General features: G+C 36.3%; 1 protein-coding gene across 4 annotated transcripts in view; it reads right to left on the bottom strand.

Annotated features, from left to right (window-relative positions):
• The window catches only part of CHD7 (chromodomain helicase DNA binding protein 7), a 128300-nt gene that overhangs the window by 30032 nt on the left and 80809 nt on the right, over positions 1–17459 (bottom strand). For all 4 annotated transcript variants that reach the window (XM_066993021.1, XM_066993024.1, XM_066993023.1 and 1 more), the window contains 8 exons: positions 16333–16470; positions 15211–15276; positions 10206–10261; positions 8682–8796; positions 6888–6971; positions 5904–6041; positions 5686–5807; positions 5187–5430 (listed from right to left, as the gene is read on the bottom strand). In XM_066993021.1, the coding sequence (XP_066849122.1) occupies positions 5187–5430; positions 5686–5807; positions 5904–6041; positions 6888–6971; positions 8682–8796; positions 10206–10261; positions 15211–15276; positions 16333–16470 (963 nt within the window). The remainder of the gene's footprint in view (positions 1–5186; positions 5431–5685; positions 5808–5903; positions 6042–6887; positions 6972–8681; positions 8797–10205; positions 10262–15210; positions 15277–16332; positions 16471–17459) is intronic.

Here is a 17459-nt window from a genome sequence, read left to right as displayed (position 1 = left end):
GCAACTTTGAAAAGAAGCAAATTGCTGAACTTGTAAATGGGGAATGTACATCTTCACACACTTTTCCCTGATACTTTGGTAAACTTGTGTTAAGGAAAGTTCAACAGGATGCTGTTTGGCTTCATCTTTATTATTTATTTGATTAATTAAAGGTGTTATTTTCAGGGCTGATACTAAAAGCCTGTTTCAGAAAAACCCTGAAAAAACTCCACACAGAATCATGAAATGAACATCTTTCTGACATTGTGCCATATTGCTTCCTAATCTTGTTCAAAGAAATGTGTAATTGAATATCTCAAGTGGTACTTTGTCTTCACAGGAACCCCCTCTCTGCTAGGATAAGCATCATCCAAGTTCAAAGCGTGTCCTGCTTTGAGAACAGTATGTTGCGGGTTCTATATTGAGTACATTTCAAAAGAAAGGTATTTCACAGGAAGATAGCCTTCACTTCCTTCAAATACACGCAAGTCTGAATTCTTTCGTAAGTGACCTGCATATAATCCTCTCCAAACTGTGGGGATCAGAATTGGCTACCCACTCTTGGAAATGGTTGGAAATCTTGCATCTTGAACTCAGCACTAATTCTGTCTATGCATATCAACAGTACTTCAGAGGAAGTAATGACCTGCTTGACAGTGCCTTCCCCCATAGCATATTCCAGAAACACTGACCTTCTCAGGACATAAACAGTTGCTACCTAACAAACAGCAGATGAAGATACACCAAGTGGGCAACTAGAAAGCCAGTAAGCTGAAACGCTGTGATCTCTTCAAGAACCAGGTATAACTTTGAAGATATGAGAATGCAGCTGAGGAGATTCTTTCCAAGTAGTAGGAAACACTTCCACGAGCAAGTGCATGTATGGCTGTTTGGCAAGCAGTGCTCTACAATAATCACTACATAAAGCAGTTCATCCAGGTGAAGCAAAAATCATCAGAGCCACCCTTGATTATATATTTAGAGCCGTGTAAATCTCACATTAAAGTACAAAGGGTGGTCTTGCCACAACAGCTCACATTTCAGAGCCACAGCAATGGCTGTCTGAAAGAGCCAAATGCTGTACTGAAGTGAATGGTCATATGAGAGAATTAAACAGAAGCTCCAAGAGCTTCTGAAGGTGAACGATGAAGTTATTCAGCTGCTTTGGGCCTCAAAAACTCAGGAAAGTATGGGAAAGAATCCTAAGTAATCCTATTCCTGTCACATTTGAGAAATGTAAATGTAGAAATTATCAGGTAAGTGACCTACAGTGTTTTCACAGGTGACTTAGACAACCAGGATATCAGTTTTACTGTGTTTCAATGTGGCATCCAAATGAAGTTCTCTGATGCTGGCAACACAGCAATTTTGCATCAACTTACTCAGAGAACTTTTTCCATTTGAGGAAGTCAGTCCTCCTAATAGGAAATAGTTTTCTGTTCTGTACAGGAAATTCTTCTGGAAGTAACTAAAGCAACAGAGGCAGTCCACAAAGTGCAATAATTAATTAGATATGAGTATAAAGGTTGGGTTATGTTTTGGGGGCACCACCTCTTAGCAGATACAAATTGAGAGGACCTATGGATATGTATAAGAACCAGACTACTAAAAGGATGCACATTCCACCAGTGGGAACTTGGAAAGATTAACGCAGTCTTCCCCCACCAGCCTCTGCCTCCGTGTTGATGAAGCAGAGAACAGATGCGAGGAACATGCATATTTACTAATTATAGCAGAAAGGCGTCTGGAAAACAAAGTCTCACCCACTCTGTAAAATACAACTTGACATCTTTGGTGAAAGACTGTGTCCCTGTTGGTGAAATACTGCCTTACAGGGCCGTATGCTAACCATAGCTCTGTGGCTTCTCAGCAAGGAAGAAAACATTGCAGGCAAGTAAATACTCCGTTAAATCAACACCCACTGAGTCCAAAAGGAACAAACCACATAAGGCAGAAAAAGTCCTGAACATTAACAACATTAAAATCAACCAGGTGCAAGGTATCCTGTCTCTACGCATGGGCCAGGTGACTTCTCTTCTTAGTCCTCATTACACTGCAAAGCAAATTTCCCTCACAAACACATTAATTCTTTTGCAGGGCTCCGCCCTTACTTTTATTTGGCATGTATAGTTTTCCTGATCTTACAACAGAACTTTCTCAGAGGTAGGATACTATAGAAAAGTGGTTTATTTGGTGTTCCAAGCAGGGAAGGCCTCTAGAAGGGCCTCTCCATTGTATTGCTCAGGAACACGCGAACAGGCTTCTCGCAGTGACCCTCACAAACAGCGAGTCAGGTGTCCTTAGTGTCAAAGTCACACCACTGAAAAAACTTATTTCATTATCAACTGCTCTCTAGGTTTTCATTACAACTTGACTCTGGTTACTGGTGGTGCTTCTGAAAATCAAACTACTGCAGACGGGGTAGGAGCTTCTTAGGCTTTTTTTTTTTTTTTAAATTGCCCTTCAAAGCCAGATTTTCACAATATTCAGCTGTCTTTTTGAGAATCTGCTCAGCTTGAGAGGCCTCTTTCATGTTAAGACCTAAAAAACCAAAGATGCCAATGTTTGAGTTGATGTGTTTGGCAAGGAGACCAGAAATGATACTGCCAAAGCTTGCTTTGCCTTCTCTTCCTCCTCATTCCCCATCATATGCCTGCTGATGGGGCTTTAGAGGATGACAGACTGAACACTACATGCCGATTCGTTTTGTCATGAAATGAAGAGATTTTTTCCCCTGTAATTCAGTTTCTACCATGCATTTCACAGCAGACGGAATGCTACAGAGAACGGAAGACAGAATGTGATTTCACGATACATCTAAGCTAGCTGTCCCCAAAAGGAAGAGTTGCCTCCATTTCTGCTTTATCCCCAACCATGGCTATTGTCTGACTCTCAAGCCAGTTGATAGAGCAAAGCTAGCAGGAACTGGTTCATTTTTTCTGTGCCATTAGTGCTTTGCTATTACTTGCTACATGGTCAGGTCATTGCTAGAAGAGTGAAGAACATGGCGACAGGATGAACAGAACTTTCTGCAGCAACTAGACCTTAGATCAACAAAACAATATTGTCAAAACTGCACCGAGAACATGCACAGTATGTGGGAATTTTCTGATGACACCCCCTCAGGTTTCAGGCTATGTCAATTGCTGCATCCTCTGGGGAAGGACACACTGAAGGAAGTGCCATTTAAATAACCAAAGAAACAAATCTCATTTTTAATATCGGGAAACACTTCAGTAAAACAGAGACAATATTTGTATAAAACCATTCAAAAAAAATTGATGCAAAATATCATTTCTCCTTGATTAGAAACAATATTTGAAACAGATAGAAATACAAATCAATTAATTCTGGTTCATTTGTGTATTATACATTTAGGCAAGAATTTAAACGTAATTATTATCCTAAAATACAAATCAATTAATTCCAGTTCATTTTTGTATTATACATCTAGGTAAGAAGCTAAATGCGATTATTAATCCTAAGTAATGCAAGTCATTATACCTCAGTGCAGCAACTGTTATTCAAATCAATGATCTTTTACAGCAGTGTATCTGAGTTTGATTTGGAAATTTCTTTGATAAATTGCTGAGAAAATACAATATTTTCTAGGCCAAAGAGATCTAACCTGTAGCTACTATAAATTACTATGTTTTTCCACTAGATTTAAGTACCTACTTCTGTTTGCCCTGATGGCATGTCAAGTTGTACCACAGTCATCATCTTTAGAACAGTTTTTACTCAGATATTTCCCTGTAAAAGTGTTTTCTATCTTGCGACCATCCTCATAGCTTTACTCTAAGGACTCTAGTTTTTCAACATTTTTTGAAGAAAGTGCATGAGAACTAGGCAGAACCAGACTACTCACTACATTAGTGACAAACATAATGTTGTAATGTTTTCACTTGTAATAAAGATTTTTCCTCTTACATACTTGCATTACACTCATCTTTTAACCACTGCCTCACAGTATGAACTTGTGTTTAACTGCTTGTGTGATGACACAAAAGGATGTGCATTTGTCTTACAGCCTTTCCATAGCAGAGCTCTCCCTGCTGTAAGAATGATCGCCATGCCTTATCCACAGATAGCCTTATATGTAGCTAGTCTGAATGTTGTTAGTTTGGATCCAATTTATTAAGTAATACAGCTTACTCTATATCCATGAACTGTCTTAGTTATTTACCACTCTCCCCATCTTTGTGCCATTTGAAAAATTCCTCAGTAATGATTTTATGTTTTCTTTCAGATCATTGATAAAAGTGTTATATAGCTCATGGACAAGAACCAATCCCTGAAGAACTATGCTGGAAATGTAAATCATTTCTCATTTACAATCACATTGAGAAATATCAGTTAGCCAGTTTTAAATCCACTTAATGTGTGCCATATTGATTTTATATCATTCTAGTTTATTAATCAAAATATCTGGTGGCATAAAATCAAATGCTTTACAGAAAATCTAAATATATGAATTCACCACTATCACTTCTTAAACTCTGTTGGAAATAATACTCCACAATATATCAAGTCAGGTTGAACTTCCACTTTTTTTCTTCCTCTTAAGTAAGGAGGCTTATTCTGCTTTGCAAAAAGATTCAATGAATGCACATTATTTTTCCCAATCCTGTTTACTTACTTTGAGCAAAGCCACGTGTTTAAATGTGGAGAACTGTTGTTCTTTATAGTTTCAGTTTTGCAAATAATTTTCTGCTTCCAACCCTCATTTTTTTTTGTCTCCTTCTCTCATAAGGACTATTCAACAAGCACGTAATAACACAGATTCAAAATGCATCTGACTTACAAAATTTGATAAAGAAGCATTGACAAGTTTAATTTCTGCAAGCTAGTCTTTTCCTGGAATGGTAGGCAAAGATTGATTTTTAAGCTTAGTTGCAATTAAAGCAGTTTCTCCATTAAGAATCTCTTCTGCCTGCTTCCTCCTCAGGAATGCAAAACAATGAAACCCTCGCATGAAATAATGAAAACCTGAACAAGAGTCGCACCATCACAGTAATTCTTGGTCCTGCTCTAATTTCCAGCTGATCTCCTGGCTACTATTAAAAAACTGTCTCTTTCTTAATACATATGCCCTTATTATTAAATGAAACCTACCGTATCAGTACTGAAAACTTAATTGATGCTTGTAACCCAAGATTAATTAGTAACAGTAAAGCATACACAGGGAAAAAAACAAAACCTTTTACCTGTGGATCTTTGAAATACATTTCATACAACTGAATGGTCCGCCGGCTTGCTTGACTCCCATGATACACAACCACATTCAATTCTGTCCAGGTGCGGAACTCCCTTTCCCAGTTGGGAATTGTGGACAACGGTGCAATAACCAAGAAAGGACCATGGATTCCTTTCAAATATATCTCATAGAGAAACGTAATGGACTGGATAGTCTTTCCCAACCCCATTTCATCTGCTAAAATGCAGTTTCGTCTGAAAAAATAACAAAAGCAGTCTTAATGTTTTCTTCCTAACTTAACACATAGTGTTATTGTTTTATGTAATGTTATGTTATGCCCCCTGAAACAGTTTGTATACAACTCCTGCAGTAAAAAAAATGGAAATAAAAGAAAATGTAAATAATTCTAAAAGCTCATTTGAGAAGACTACTTTTAAAGGTTATCATTGCATATAAGCTATAAAAGCTTTTCCAAAGCAGGATTCAGTAGTAAGCAATATTTTACGTACGTGTTGTACCAATTGAAAAGAAGCCAGTTTACTCCCTCCAACTGGTATTCCCTGAGTTTGTTATTGTTTTTATACTCCCTGGAACTCTCCGATTTCTTCCAGTCATCGGCAGGAGGTCGCTCCTGTTTCAAATACAGCAAATCCCATTAGTGGTTTCTGAAAGACCACATTACTTTACTATTTTCAAATAAAATCCTCTGTACAGAGCCAATTCTTACCACACGCTCCATTTCTGGCTCCCTAGACATCAGTTTCTCAAATTCTTCAATCTTAGCTTGGTCGATGTCTTGCTTGAGCTCCCAAGTGCTGTCTTCATAAGGAAGCGAACACCATTTCACCAGATAATGCGTTACAGGCTTTGTTAAGATAAAAATAAGATCAGAACACAATTTAAAACAATAAAAATGTAACCATTTATACAGGAGATCTGCAGGCTAGATAAATTCAAAGAGCATTACCAGACCTAAAAGTCTGAATCAGCCAAAAGGATAAGCAAACAGTAGGTTGACTTCTTAACGACCTAATGAATTCAGATTAGAATGGAGGGAATGCAGGTTCACCACCAAAAGGAGCACAACACTACATTTGAAATCACTAGTATTAAATTAAAATTTTAAAAATAAAACAATATTCATTTTCCAATTTTTACAATTTAAAAACCCCAACCTTTCATAGATCAAGCAACCCAAAATCCACCATTCACAGATCAAGCAATATGGAAACACAGACACAGTCAGTAAAACTTTCTATTCTCCCAAGACCAAAAAGGAGTCTCCTAGAAAACAAAGGGATCTTGCTGTGCAGAACAGGTCATAAAAAGTACGAGACAGTAAATCCAGGACCTTTTCTGCAAAGTCTAAATCATTATTAACAATATTAACCATTTAGCAATGACTGTTGCAAACTTCATTTAAATTCTGTATAACCTGCACGGACACCATACTTCTATCTACATAGGAGGTTTTTTGCTTTGCATTAAATATAGGTAACACAGAAGTATGGAATTCCCCCTTAAGGCCACTTTATTCTAGAGAAATCGCTATATTAGCCAATGTTTTCTCAAATGCCTTCCTATTTTCTGCATACATATATAATGCATGCATACATATACAGCTTCAGAAAGTGCTTAATATATTCAAATAAAGAATAAATTCTAAACACAATGTCTATATGACCACAAATACACTAGAAGTTCTGTTTACCTCTCCATTATCATCTGTGCTACGTGAAAAATCCATGATTCGATCAACTTCCACATAATCTGGATTAAAAAGCTCATCATCAATCTGTTCAAGGAAACAGTCAAAAAAATATACAAGATATCTTTATTAGCTCTTCCTGAGAGGAAAAATTATTATATATTTCACCAGGCAATAATATTTTGGGTCACGGTGACATAGAATTTATATTTGGCAAACTTCAACATGTTAATTGAAATGCTACAATTCAGCAAGATCATTCCCCGTGAGGGAATCAGACTTCTCAGACTTTGTTAACTGGGCCTCTTAATTACTGTGTGAAACCTTTTACTGTGAGAGAATGTTTAAGAATATTTTAAATGAAGTGTGAAATTACAATTCACTAATGAGCAATCGAAAAGGCTTATGGCATGCAATGCATTCAGCATTCTTGAAAACTACAGCTTGCAATAAAGAAATTAGAGCCTTGTACACTAAGTGCCTTTGGATTATTTTAACTACAGAAATTGTCTGACTGCTTTATAAGCAAGATTCAAAGATTATTATTTCAGAAACACAGAAAAAGCACAGCCTGATTACAGTTTCACCAAAAATCACAATTTGTTATATCCTTTCTTATCCCTTCAAGAACTTACAGGATTCACTAGAGTACAAAAGCATTGTTTCATTTTACACTTTCAAGATCCCCTCCAATGGAAAAAAAACAGACAAAAGTAGTAAAGACTATGTATGTTTTGATAGCTTTTTCCTAAAAACAAACACAAGTTGCAGGTACTTAAAATAATTTATGACGCTCTTGGGAATAGATATAAAAAATAGTTTAAAAAGAAGCATTTGTGGGTTTCTTCACTTAAAACAGATGCTAAATTCTACAATTATGCTGCTTAATGGCTTGATATACTGTATTGACTGTTCCTCTAAATTTCCATGTATTTATTAACTTCTTTAAAGACAGAAATATCAGGAGTCTTCAAAGTTAATTTATTCTAATTCTTTAGGCATTAGCATTATATGATACAGCTAATTCTTTGTAGTTGCCACCCCATTTTATAATAATATCAAAGCATTCTTTGGATGTTTTGACATGGTGTTCACAGACTTTCTATACTCTGCCCTAGAAGTATATCACATTGATTCCTCTTCCCCCGAATTCCTGTAAATTTTATCAGAATATATCAATCGGATGCACTTAATCAGAAACCTGTGGTGACTCTATGAAAGTTTTCAACTGCAAACAGGTTTTGTTTAACTTGAACTATACGGTAATAACAAATATAAATAAATAAATAGGGTACCACATGAACCTGTTTTTTCTCAAAGGACAGCATTTTACTGAAAGGTAAGCTTTCAGAAACACAAACCAGCAGATCTGGTCTTTTATTGACAGGACCCCTGCCACACTACTGCTTATGGCTCTAAGTGAAATTAAATTGATGATAAAAAGCTTAGAATCCCTAGTGAGCAGCAGTCCATAACACAGAAAAATGTGATGCATTTTTCTGGCATAATCGGCTCCCGAGAAGACAGACCTGGCACTGATTCAGTAAGAGTCATGCTTACAAGATGAACAACTAACCATTCACTTTAAGAAAAAAAAAATATATAGTAAAAGCTATAAAGTCAGGATGGATCACTTGAACTTCATAAATTTGCTAGGCTTGGATCAAACATGGTTGTATTTTATATAAGAATAAACGCCTCTGATATATTACAGTTGTTCAAAATCTTCTGCTTCTATACGGAAAAAGAATTCATAAGAATATCCCTTAAATATCTAAAAGAAACAAACAATCATACTTCTGAAAGGAATTTGTTCTGGCCCTGTTTTGCCTTAAACCGCTTAATCTTCTGCTGAATTCTCTTGTCTTTGTCCAGCTCTTCCACAGATGCCCACTGGCAATGAAGGTAAGAACTAGAAGACAAAAGAGAAAATCTTACTCAAAACTGCACTTCTATTGCATATTCCTGTGTATCCCACTAGTACAGCTACACCTTTTCAGCCCATTGCAGCGCTGCACTTGGAATCCAGACACTACCCTCTTCATAATACAAGTTATGAACAAATCACCTTTACTGGGAGTAATTATACTTACTAATGGAGAAACTGGTCAGTAAATAAAAGCAACTCCCACCCAAATAAAATTTACATACATACCCCATACATTTAGTGTTTCACACTAAGATGATTTTTATTGGTCATACTCAAATATAATTACTGTACAAGATGTATGTCACCATTTAATGTCATACTCTAGCAAATAGCAGGATTTTTAAAAGTTAATAAGGCTACGTAAACAATTCATATGCTAACAGGATATACACTGTATTTTTTTGAGAACAGCACTATAATTAGAAGTTGCATACTAGTCAACTGAAGTTTAAACATTTACAGAAATAAAAGAAAAACCCTTGTAAATGCAGTTCCATGACAGCTGATCTTTAAGAACACAAAGTTTCGACTGAGAAACAGCATCTCTGCTGAAATGACTTGTCCTACTTGATAAATGAAGCAATAGAGCTTTTGAGAGTCTAAGAAGTGTAACACACAAATAGTTAACACAACAAATATATTCCAATGTAATAAAACTAACAAACCGTCATTAAGCTATTAAACATCATACCACCATTAATGTAGTGCAAAGGGTACAAAGGTGGCAGCATATTCAAAGTGAAGTCAGGTAGCTGAGAGAAGAAACTCACTTTAAGTAAATTTCTGCCCCTCAGGTGGAAAAGTTTCTGAGATTAAAGAAGACACACTATTCTTCTTAAAGAAAAAAGAACTTATCCAGCTGTGAAGTATGTTATTTTAAATACTGATGGCACTGCAGTTTCAGAGCCCAGAAGTAAAGCAACATGCTGTTCTCACCCCTGTAGCATCCCTGTTACAGAGGGGCAGCTATCTCGTTATTTTCATAGTACATTTTCTTGAATACAAATCTTGTTTTTGAAGCAACGTTATGGGTTATTTTTGATTAGTTTGCACGCACATTATGAGATTAAAACTCTATAGTTGCAATTAGATCAATACAGATAAATAAGCATGTGCTCAGGAAACTGCACATGGATAATGAGCCTTAAATTAAAGTTTAATAGTAGAGCAATTTTACCTATGTATTTCATTTTGGAGAGAATACAAATTAAGGAGACATTATCAGGCCTGCTACCACCAATGCATCTACTTCCTTATTTAGTTGCTGCTGGTTTGGATTAAACATTAGCCATGTTTGAAGTCTGATAGTAAACTATGTTGTTGACAAATCCAGTTTTTAACAACTATTATGTGAACTCAAAACCATGAATCAAACCTGTGACATTACTTACAAGTTTTTGTACTTTACATAGAATTCCTCTACTTCTACCTCCTCTCCATTTTCCATCTATAAGAAAAGAATTGTTGAAACATGAATTAAAACTTCGAAAAGCCCCGATTAAATTATTGATTAAAACAAACAATATGATACCCACATACGGAGACAAGTGGAGGGGTAGGAAAATGTAGGTGGGAGGAGGACATGGGTAAGGAGTTTCCCCCAGCAGCTTACCCAAGTACATACTGCACTGCTTACTACAACTTCCAAGACATGAATCATTTGAACTCCTCCCTAACCACATGCAGCTTCATTCACAACCTCACCCCAAATCTGGCTTTCTGCCAAACCCACAGTGTTAAGTAGAAGCCAAGTGTACCATTTTCTCAGGCAGCAGCCAATTAGCAACTGCACTCCTGAATGCCATATGTATTATTTTTGGCTGGCTCATGGCAACTTTACATTGTGGGTTTTGTAATGTTTTAAAAAAGAGTTTTAAAGGGGGTTTATTCCTCCATATAGTTAATAACTCCAAACAAGAAGCCATATAAAACTAAACCTTATACCTCTGCTAGAATTTTAGTGCATCAGTGTTCATGGCTTTAGTTTTACTCAATGGTGCAATTAAATTCACTCAGGCAAGATGTCTCACATACAGAGCAGCCAAATTAAATTAACACCCAAAAACTACATTTAAAGCAAGGTTAAAGTTGTGATATAAACCAGCAAAACCAAGGGCATTCGGTGCTAAGGGTTGAGACTACTCTTAACTCATCCCTAGTGCCAAAGTATTGCATAACATATGGCACGTAATTCAACAAAGTATTACTCCTGAACCTAGCCATAGGACAAACTAAGGACAGTGCACCAGGCACACACTTAGAATTCAGTTTTTGTCACAACATTAACGGTTTATGTTTGCTAATGAACTTTGGGACAGTTTTAAATAGAAGAGGATTTTCTGTTTTACATACTTCTTCAGGGACAGCAACATCTGCAACATCGTATGTAACACAAAACAGATGAAACTGTTGACCCCTGTATAAATCAATGCCCTCCATTTTATATCTATACATCTATACCTATCAAAAAAAATAGAGAGAGACAAGAGGAGGAAGAGAGGAGGAAGAGAGGAGGAAGAGAGGAGGAAGAGAGGAGGAAGAGAGGAGGAAGAGAGGAGGAAGAGCAGATTACTCTAAAACTAGAGGATGAATTGTCATCTTTCGAATTCTCTCTCAAAAAAAAAGTTGCTGGCTAGATATTACTTCCGTAGCAGCACTATTAGAAAGCAACACTAGTAGCTGCATTAACTTTTTCTTTACCGTGCTAGATCACAGGTTAATGCACTCCTAATCTCAGTTTACAAAGTATTCCTTCTCTTCCAGACTAGCAAGGGGTTTTATCATTTTAGGGTTTATATCACTCTGGTACAGTTTACGTTCATCTCTAGAGAGAGAAGTGACACCAGCTTCCACCTAGGTCTCCCTGGACAAATGGAAGGCAACAAGCTATTCCTGGAACTGGAACTACTTCTTGATCTTCTTGCATCCTATGTTGAAGAAGATAAACTGTCCTTTAACCCTAAACACAGGGATGAGCCTTTCAATCACTTGCAAAGACACCGTCAAATGAAAGAATTTGAAGAATAGTAATTAAAATAAATAAATAAATAAAACGGAGTATCTCTCAAGAAGGTATTCATAATTAGAGGTCAAAACTGAAGTATAAAAAAATGAAGATCCTATTATCTGAATCTATGCACTCCCTGAGGCAAAATCACTCCTTAAGAAGTCATCTCTAATTTTAAGATTCTGCCTTTTTTTTTTTTCCCTGAAATGTATTATGGCCGAGTCTCTTTATTAGTTTTAAATCAGGAACCTTTGAGATTCATCAATCTTATAGTGACAGTGTGGTTAAACACTTTTATATAAAGGTTTCGTATTAGCCAATTTAACTCTTCTCTGCAGCATTTTAGTCAAGTGTATTTTTTGTCATCTGCCAATATAGTAACAATAATTTACAATGTAAATTTTGATAAATCCTGTAACTCTCACAAGTAAAAAGTGCTATTGTGTTGTCTAATAGGTAATAATTGGTCTATGTTATTATATGTTCTGAGAGTGTGATTGAAAGATTCAACTAAAGAAAGAGTATTTCAGAAAAAAAAAATCCTTTAAAAATCTTATTCTAGCATTCATGCTGCTTGGAAAAAAAGAAAAAAAAAAAGAAAATAGAACACTAAATTCCGATCAAGTTACAATCTCCAGTGCTCAAATAGTGTGTACTAAATACATGAGCATATCATGAATGAGACAGATTATGCGCTCTACGTCACTGTCTAACCCTCACAACTCACGTTTACATTAACCAAGTAAAAAGGTGAGACAGAACATTTATGCAAAATTCCCCCAAAACTGGTTATGCAGACATCCTAAAATAGCACGTCAGACATGGGCAGCACAGGATTCTTCAAATGATCATTGCCCAGGTGTGACATAATTGACAATCTTATCTCCACAGTCTTTGCAGATAATTGAAGAAATAAATGATCCCTTCCTTCAAGCAAATACAATTCTGCACTGCCTTTGCCACAGAAGTGATACAGTAATACCTGCTAATACAAAAGTTATTTGAGCAAGTCACTGAAGTGTAGAAACAAGTAAGGGCTACAAAAAAACAAAGAAACAAAAAAACAAACAGGAAGATCACCTGCTAGAAAAATATTAGAACATATTAATGACAGATGGAAAGTCATATATATTAAAACCAATTACAGATACACAGTACTAACTAACTGGTTTTAAACTAACCAGTTTGTAGATGAGATTTATGCATTTGTACACAGTTCTTCTGTATATAATTCTTGCCATGTATTGGTATGCAAAAAGAGAAATTCAGATGTGTAATATGCAGGTACAGTGCTCCAAAAACTCCACATCTTTCCAAAATACATGTTGTGCTGAATAGCGTATTTAGTTCTAGCCATGCCTTTTCAAAGTTAGGTATCAGAAATCCAAAGGGGGATGAAGTTGGTTAGGGAAAGAATTGGAGAAATGAAAGATTTCCACATACGAACCGAAAACATCAGGACTATCACAGTTTAGAAAGAGAATATGATGCATGTACTTAGCACTTTCTGCAAGAGGTAAGAGTATTCAACAGAATTAAAAATTCCATGTTAAGAACAACAGGGAAAAACATTGTCTGTTGTACTTGAAGTACTATACAGTACTGCTTCGGGTATGGTTAACTTCTAAACTAGACTAAGGCGATTTTTGAGAAAAGCAGCATAATTTTAAGATAAGAATACTGTTTCAAAAGCGTACTCATTATCTAATGTCCTTTATTTGAACGAAACATCTTTGTTACAACCTAATTCACTGAAAGGTTTCCTAGCGAAGCCTTTCCTCATGTTTATTTTATGCGTTGGTCCTGATCGCAGCAATTTTACTTTGATTAGTAATCTAACAACTGGGGTTTTGATGATGTTAGTAAGAGTGTAAAAGACCTTTAATAAAAGCACAGTTGGATACTTCAGATGTTAAATATTAACATCCTGAAATCCATTTTTTGGGGATAGAGAGGAGTGTTGGGAGGAAGAGCAGGAAACAAGAGACACCCCTCAAACCTGCAAATACAATCCATAAAAAACATTAAAGAAAGAGCTCAAAATAGAGCTTGCCTCCAGCAGAGCTTGCAATCAAAGACATGTAGGCAGCAGACCAACCACTTCCCACAAACTGCAGCAAAATACACACTCCCCATGAGTAATCACACCTTTGTTTGCAGGGGAGAGGAAGAAGAGAAGAATAATTGGTGAAAAACAGCTTCAAATGTAAAGACATTTATGAAAAGCCCACATTCTCCTCTCCTACCTAGTAGACCATCAGGACAACTAATTATTAAGTTTATACTACATTAAGTTAATCTGAAAAAATAAGCCTATGGTTTAAAATACAAAATAGAGCTCTAGACTTCAAAAAACCACAAACCCTAGAGGTTTGTGCTGTAAAAGCTGTAGAACCAAATTCAATCAAAGCCAGTCATGACATTGCATGAATTTAGGTTTACAAAGCCATTAATGATGTTGTGGCAGTAGTAATAAAATAAAAATAAAATAAAATAAAACATAAACCCATAACAAAAACCACATGAATAAACACAACTTTTCCTCATTGAATTTGAAAAATTAACACTTTGAGGAAAAGAAATATTTCTGGTTAACTAAGACCACCATGAGCTTTATATCTATATTAATCAAACAGGGTTTTTTTTGTCCAGCTGTAAGATCAGTCAGAGAACTAACTACACAAAAGAGTCTGTAAAATACAATAATGCCTCTTTTGGAAAAAAAGCTCTTCTCTACTTCCTACTCAGTGTTTAATAATTTGGAAGTGCAAAGGCCAATCAAATTCTCAAGTAGATTAGAGGAGTCTGTAGCAAAATAAGAACATAATTAGTGATCAGGGCAGAATTAAAAGAGAACCACATTTAGCCAAACATTGTTTTTTTTCACCATCTTAGCACAGCAACATGGAGAACACTGAACACCTCTGTATGTAACATTCTTGATCTCAAGTGAACTTGTATGGGCTGCTAAGTACAACAACTGTCAAAACATGCAAAAGTTTTGGGCAAGAACTTTTTTTTTTAAACCTACAAAAGGCAGAAACCTAGGATGCAGGAGGGTTCTCTCACTCCTCAACTCCCATGAAACGTTACTCTAAGTGAAGAGCACAGCAATTTTCACCCAGGTGTATGCATTTGGAAAAGAAAAATTTCATTTGAAGAGATGCAAGAAAAGACCAGAAGACTAAACAAGCAACCTGTTTTCTGTATGTCTATCCAAAAGCATTCTAAACAGTATCTAAAGACATTCTTAGGGAACCAATTCTATCCAGTAAAAAAATTTTTTACTTAGAAATATCTAAGCATTTTTGAGAATGTAATGGGGGTTTAGCATAAATATGCTTAGCTTGTCTAAAAATGTGGAGGGAAGAGGTTGTGTTTTGTTTTACCTTTTTCTTGACTGAACGGCTACTCATGATTTTCTCCACAACAGGACCTTCGGCATCAGCAGATTCCTACATCACAAACATCATACAAGAATTATGGCTGTGCATATAGAATTTTTGATTCTTACTTACTTCCTTCATTAGAAAACTTCAAATAATTTTTTCCAACAGGACTTTAATACATGGGAGGATTTTTTTTTCTCTCAGCATGAGAACTGAGAAGATCCAAATATATTTAATGCCATAATAAAGGATCGAAGGATACTTGTTTAAACACATTTTTAAGAGCTAATGGAACTCCAGCTTTCTCACAAAGGCTGACATGCACACACAGAGATCAGTTCACCTCTCCTAAAATTATACATGCTTTCAGCACCAAACAGTCTAAATATTAGGAGACATTCAAGAACGCTGGTTGGCTGTGTAAATGTCCACACGATAGCTATCAAAATTGCATGTGATTCCCACTGTTACAACTGCAGGCGAACCTAGCAAATTCTCCTTCTGATAAGGCACAATTAACAACGGAGATCACATACAGTATTTCAGAGGGCTTAACAAATTGCCAAATGAAATACCAAAGAACATGTCTATATTCGCCAATAGGTTATCAGTTAGTTAAGTGAAGTAGTTCTTTGAAAAAGCACTACAAAACAATGAGATTGTTACAACAGTCATTCCTACATTATTACCCCTCATCTTACTCAAACTATTTTATCCATCATTTACATTGCACAGAGAATAAAGTGTACCCTGCTGGGTACTACAAGGCAGTAATTTCATAAAGGGGTTCTTATGGTGCCTAGCAGCAGGGAACAAGCTTGAGTGGTTTATTAAAGTCACAGAAGCCAGACCACTGAATTCAGAGAAGTAAATTCAGACTCCTAGCAGTCCAGTTTAGGTTCCCTTTAGGTAGAAACTATTAATTTCAAAGAACTGTGTCAAATTGTATATCACCAGCTTGTAAACAAAGTCATGAATGAATATGTTCTTTAAGAAGGTAAAAAGCTAATTCCTTCTGGCACACTGTGCCAACCAAGGATGAGTATCATTCAGAAAAAGAGCCCATATTTGAACTCTGAATTTTGCAGTTACATCCACCTTTCCAGTCCATTCAAATCTGACCTGTTGCTCTGACTGAGAAGTGTTTGAAGGAGAGTCTCTTCCAGCAGCATCAGCATCATCTGCCTCCTCATCTGAAATCTTGAACTCCAGGTCTTCTGTGTAACGCTTCCTTTTCACCTGTCTGCTGGAGCGTCGCTTCTACATGGAAAGCAGCGATGTTTTTCATGACAAATGAAACTGATAAATTGCACAGTAACTGAGAAAGCTTCTTCATACTTCTCAAATACACGACTGTGTAGTGAACACTTATTTTTTCAGCATCATGGTAGGAATCAAGACAGCACCATTCTAAACTCATGCCTGTTGGCTCCTCTTAACTTTTGTAAAAACAGAACATAACCCACAATACTTCATGCTTGCTCTGAGCTGTAAAGTAATAATGTTTGTTTTTAGCATTCCAAAAAGCCACTAGAAAAGTAAAAGGCATATCTCAGAAAGCAAATCAAAAGCAAGAAGTTGCACCATGTCTACTACAAACTTTGACAGATGGCCAGTGCAGGAACCAAATCCCACCTTTCCACAGCACAGCTCACAGTGTCACTAAGCAGTGACAACACACTTCTGTGGTCTCCTCATCTCCCCAGTTGTACCAGATTATCTTGTAGGGGAAATACAATGAAAATATGATTTCCTCACTTCCCTGACACAGCACTGTTGAGAAGGCCATCCTGGAGCACAGCACAGGAAAAGACCCCAAACTTGAATAGCATAGAATGAAAAAATTGGACCACCCCAAGTGAAAACGTAGTTCTTGTCTCCCCCATACCCTCATCTCCAGGGTGAGAGAAAGATTCAGAGAAGCTGCAGAAAATCTGCAAAATATACAAGCACTCATTTGGCAGAATTTGCGACATATCACTCAGTGTCAGTCATCACTTTCTGCAACAATAAAATTCAAATTCCCAGATAGTCTGCATCAGGTTATACATTTTCAGAAGCTGATAGCATATGCTGTTGAGGGAAGCTGTTAACTCATCATTAAATATCTCAATGGGCTCACATACATATTTTAAAAAGATGCTGAATTTCAACTGCTAAAAATCCATTTTTATGAACTGATATATTAATTATTTTTTTATATCTTTCTCAGCTTAACACGCGTCTTCTCTGGTACATGTAAGCACTTA

The sequence above is a fragment of the Anser cygnoides genome, chromosome 2, assembly GCF_040182565.1.
Source record: "Anser cygnoides isolate HZ-2024a breed goose chromosome 2, Taihu_goose_T2T_genome, whole genome shotgun sequence".
Lineage (NCBI taxonomy): Eukaryota > Metazoa > Chordata > Aves > Anseriformes > Anatidae > Anser > Anser cygnoides.
This window is presented reverse-complemented; position numbering and strand designations above follow the sequence as displayed.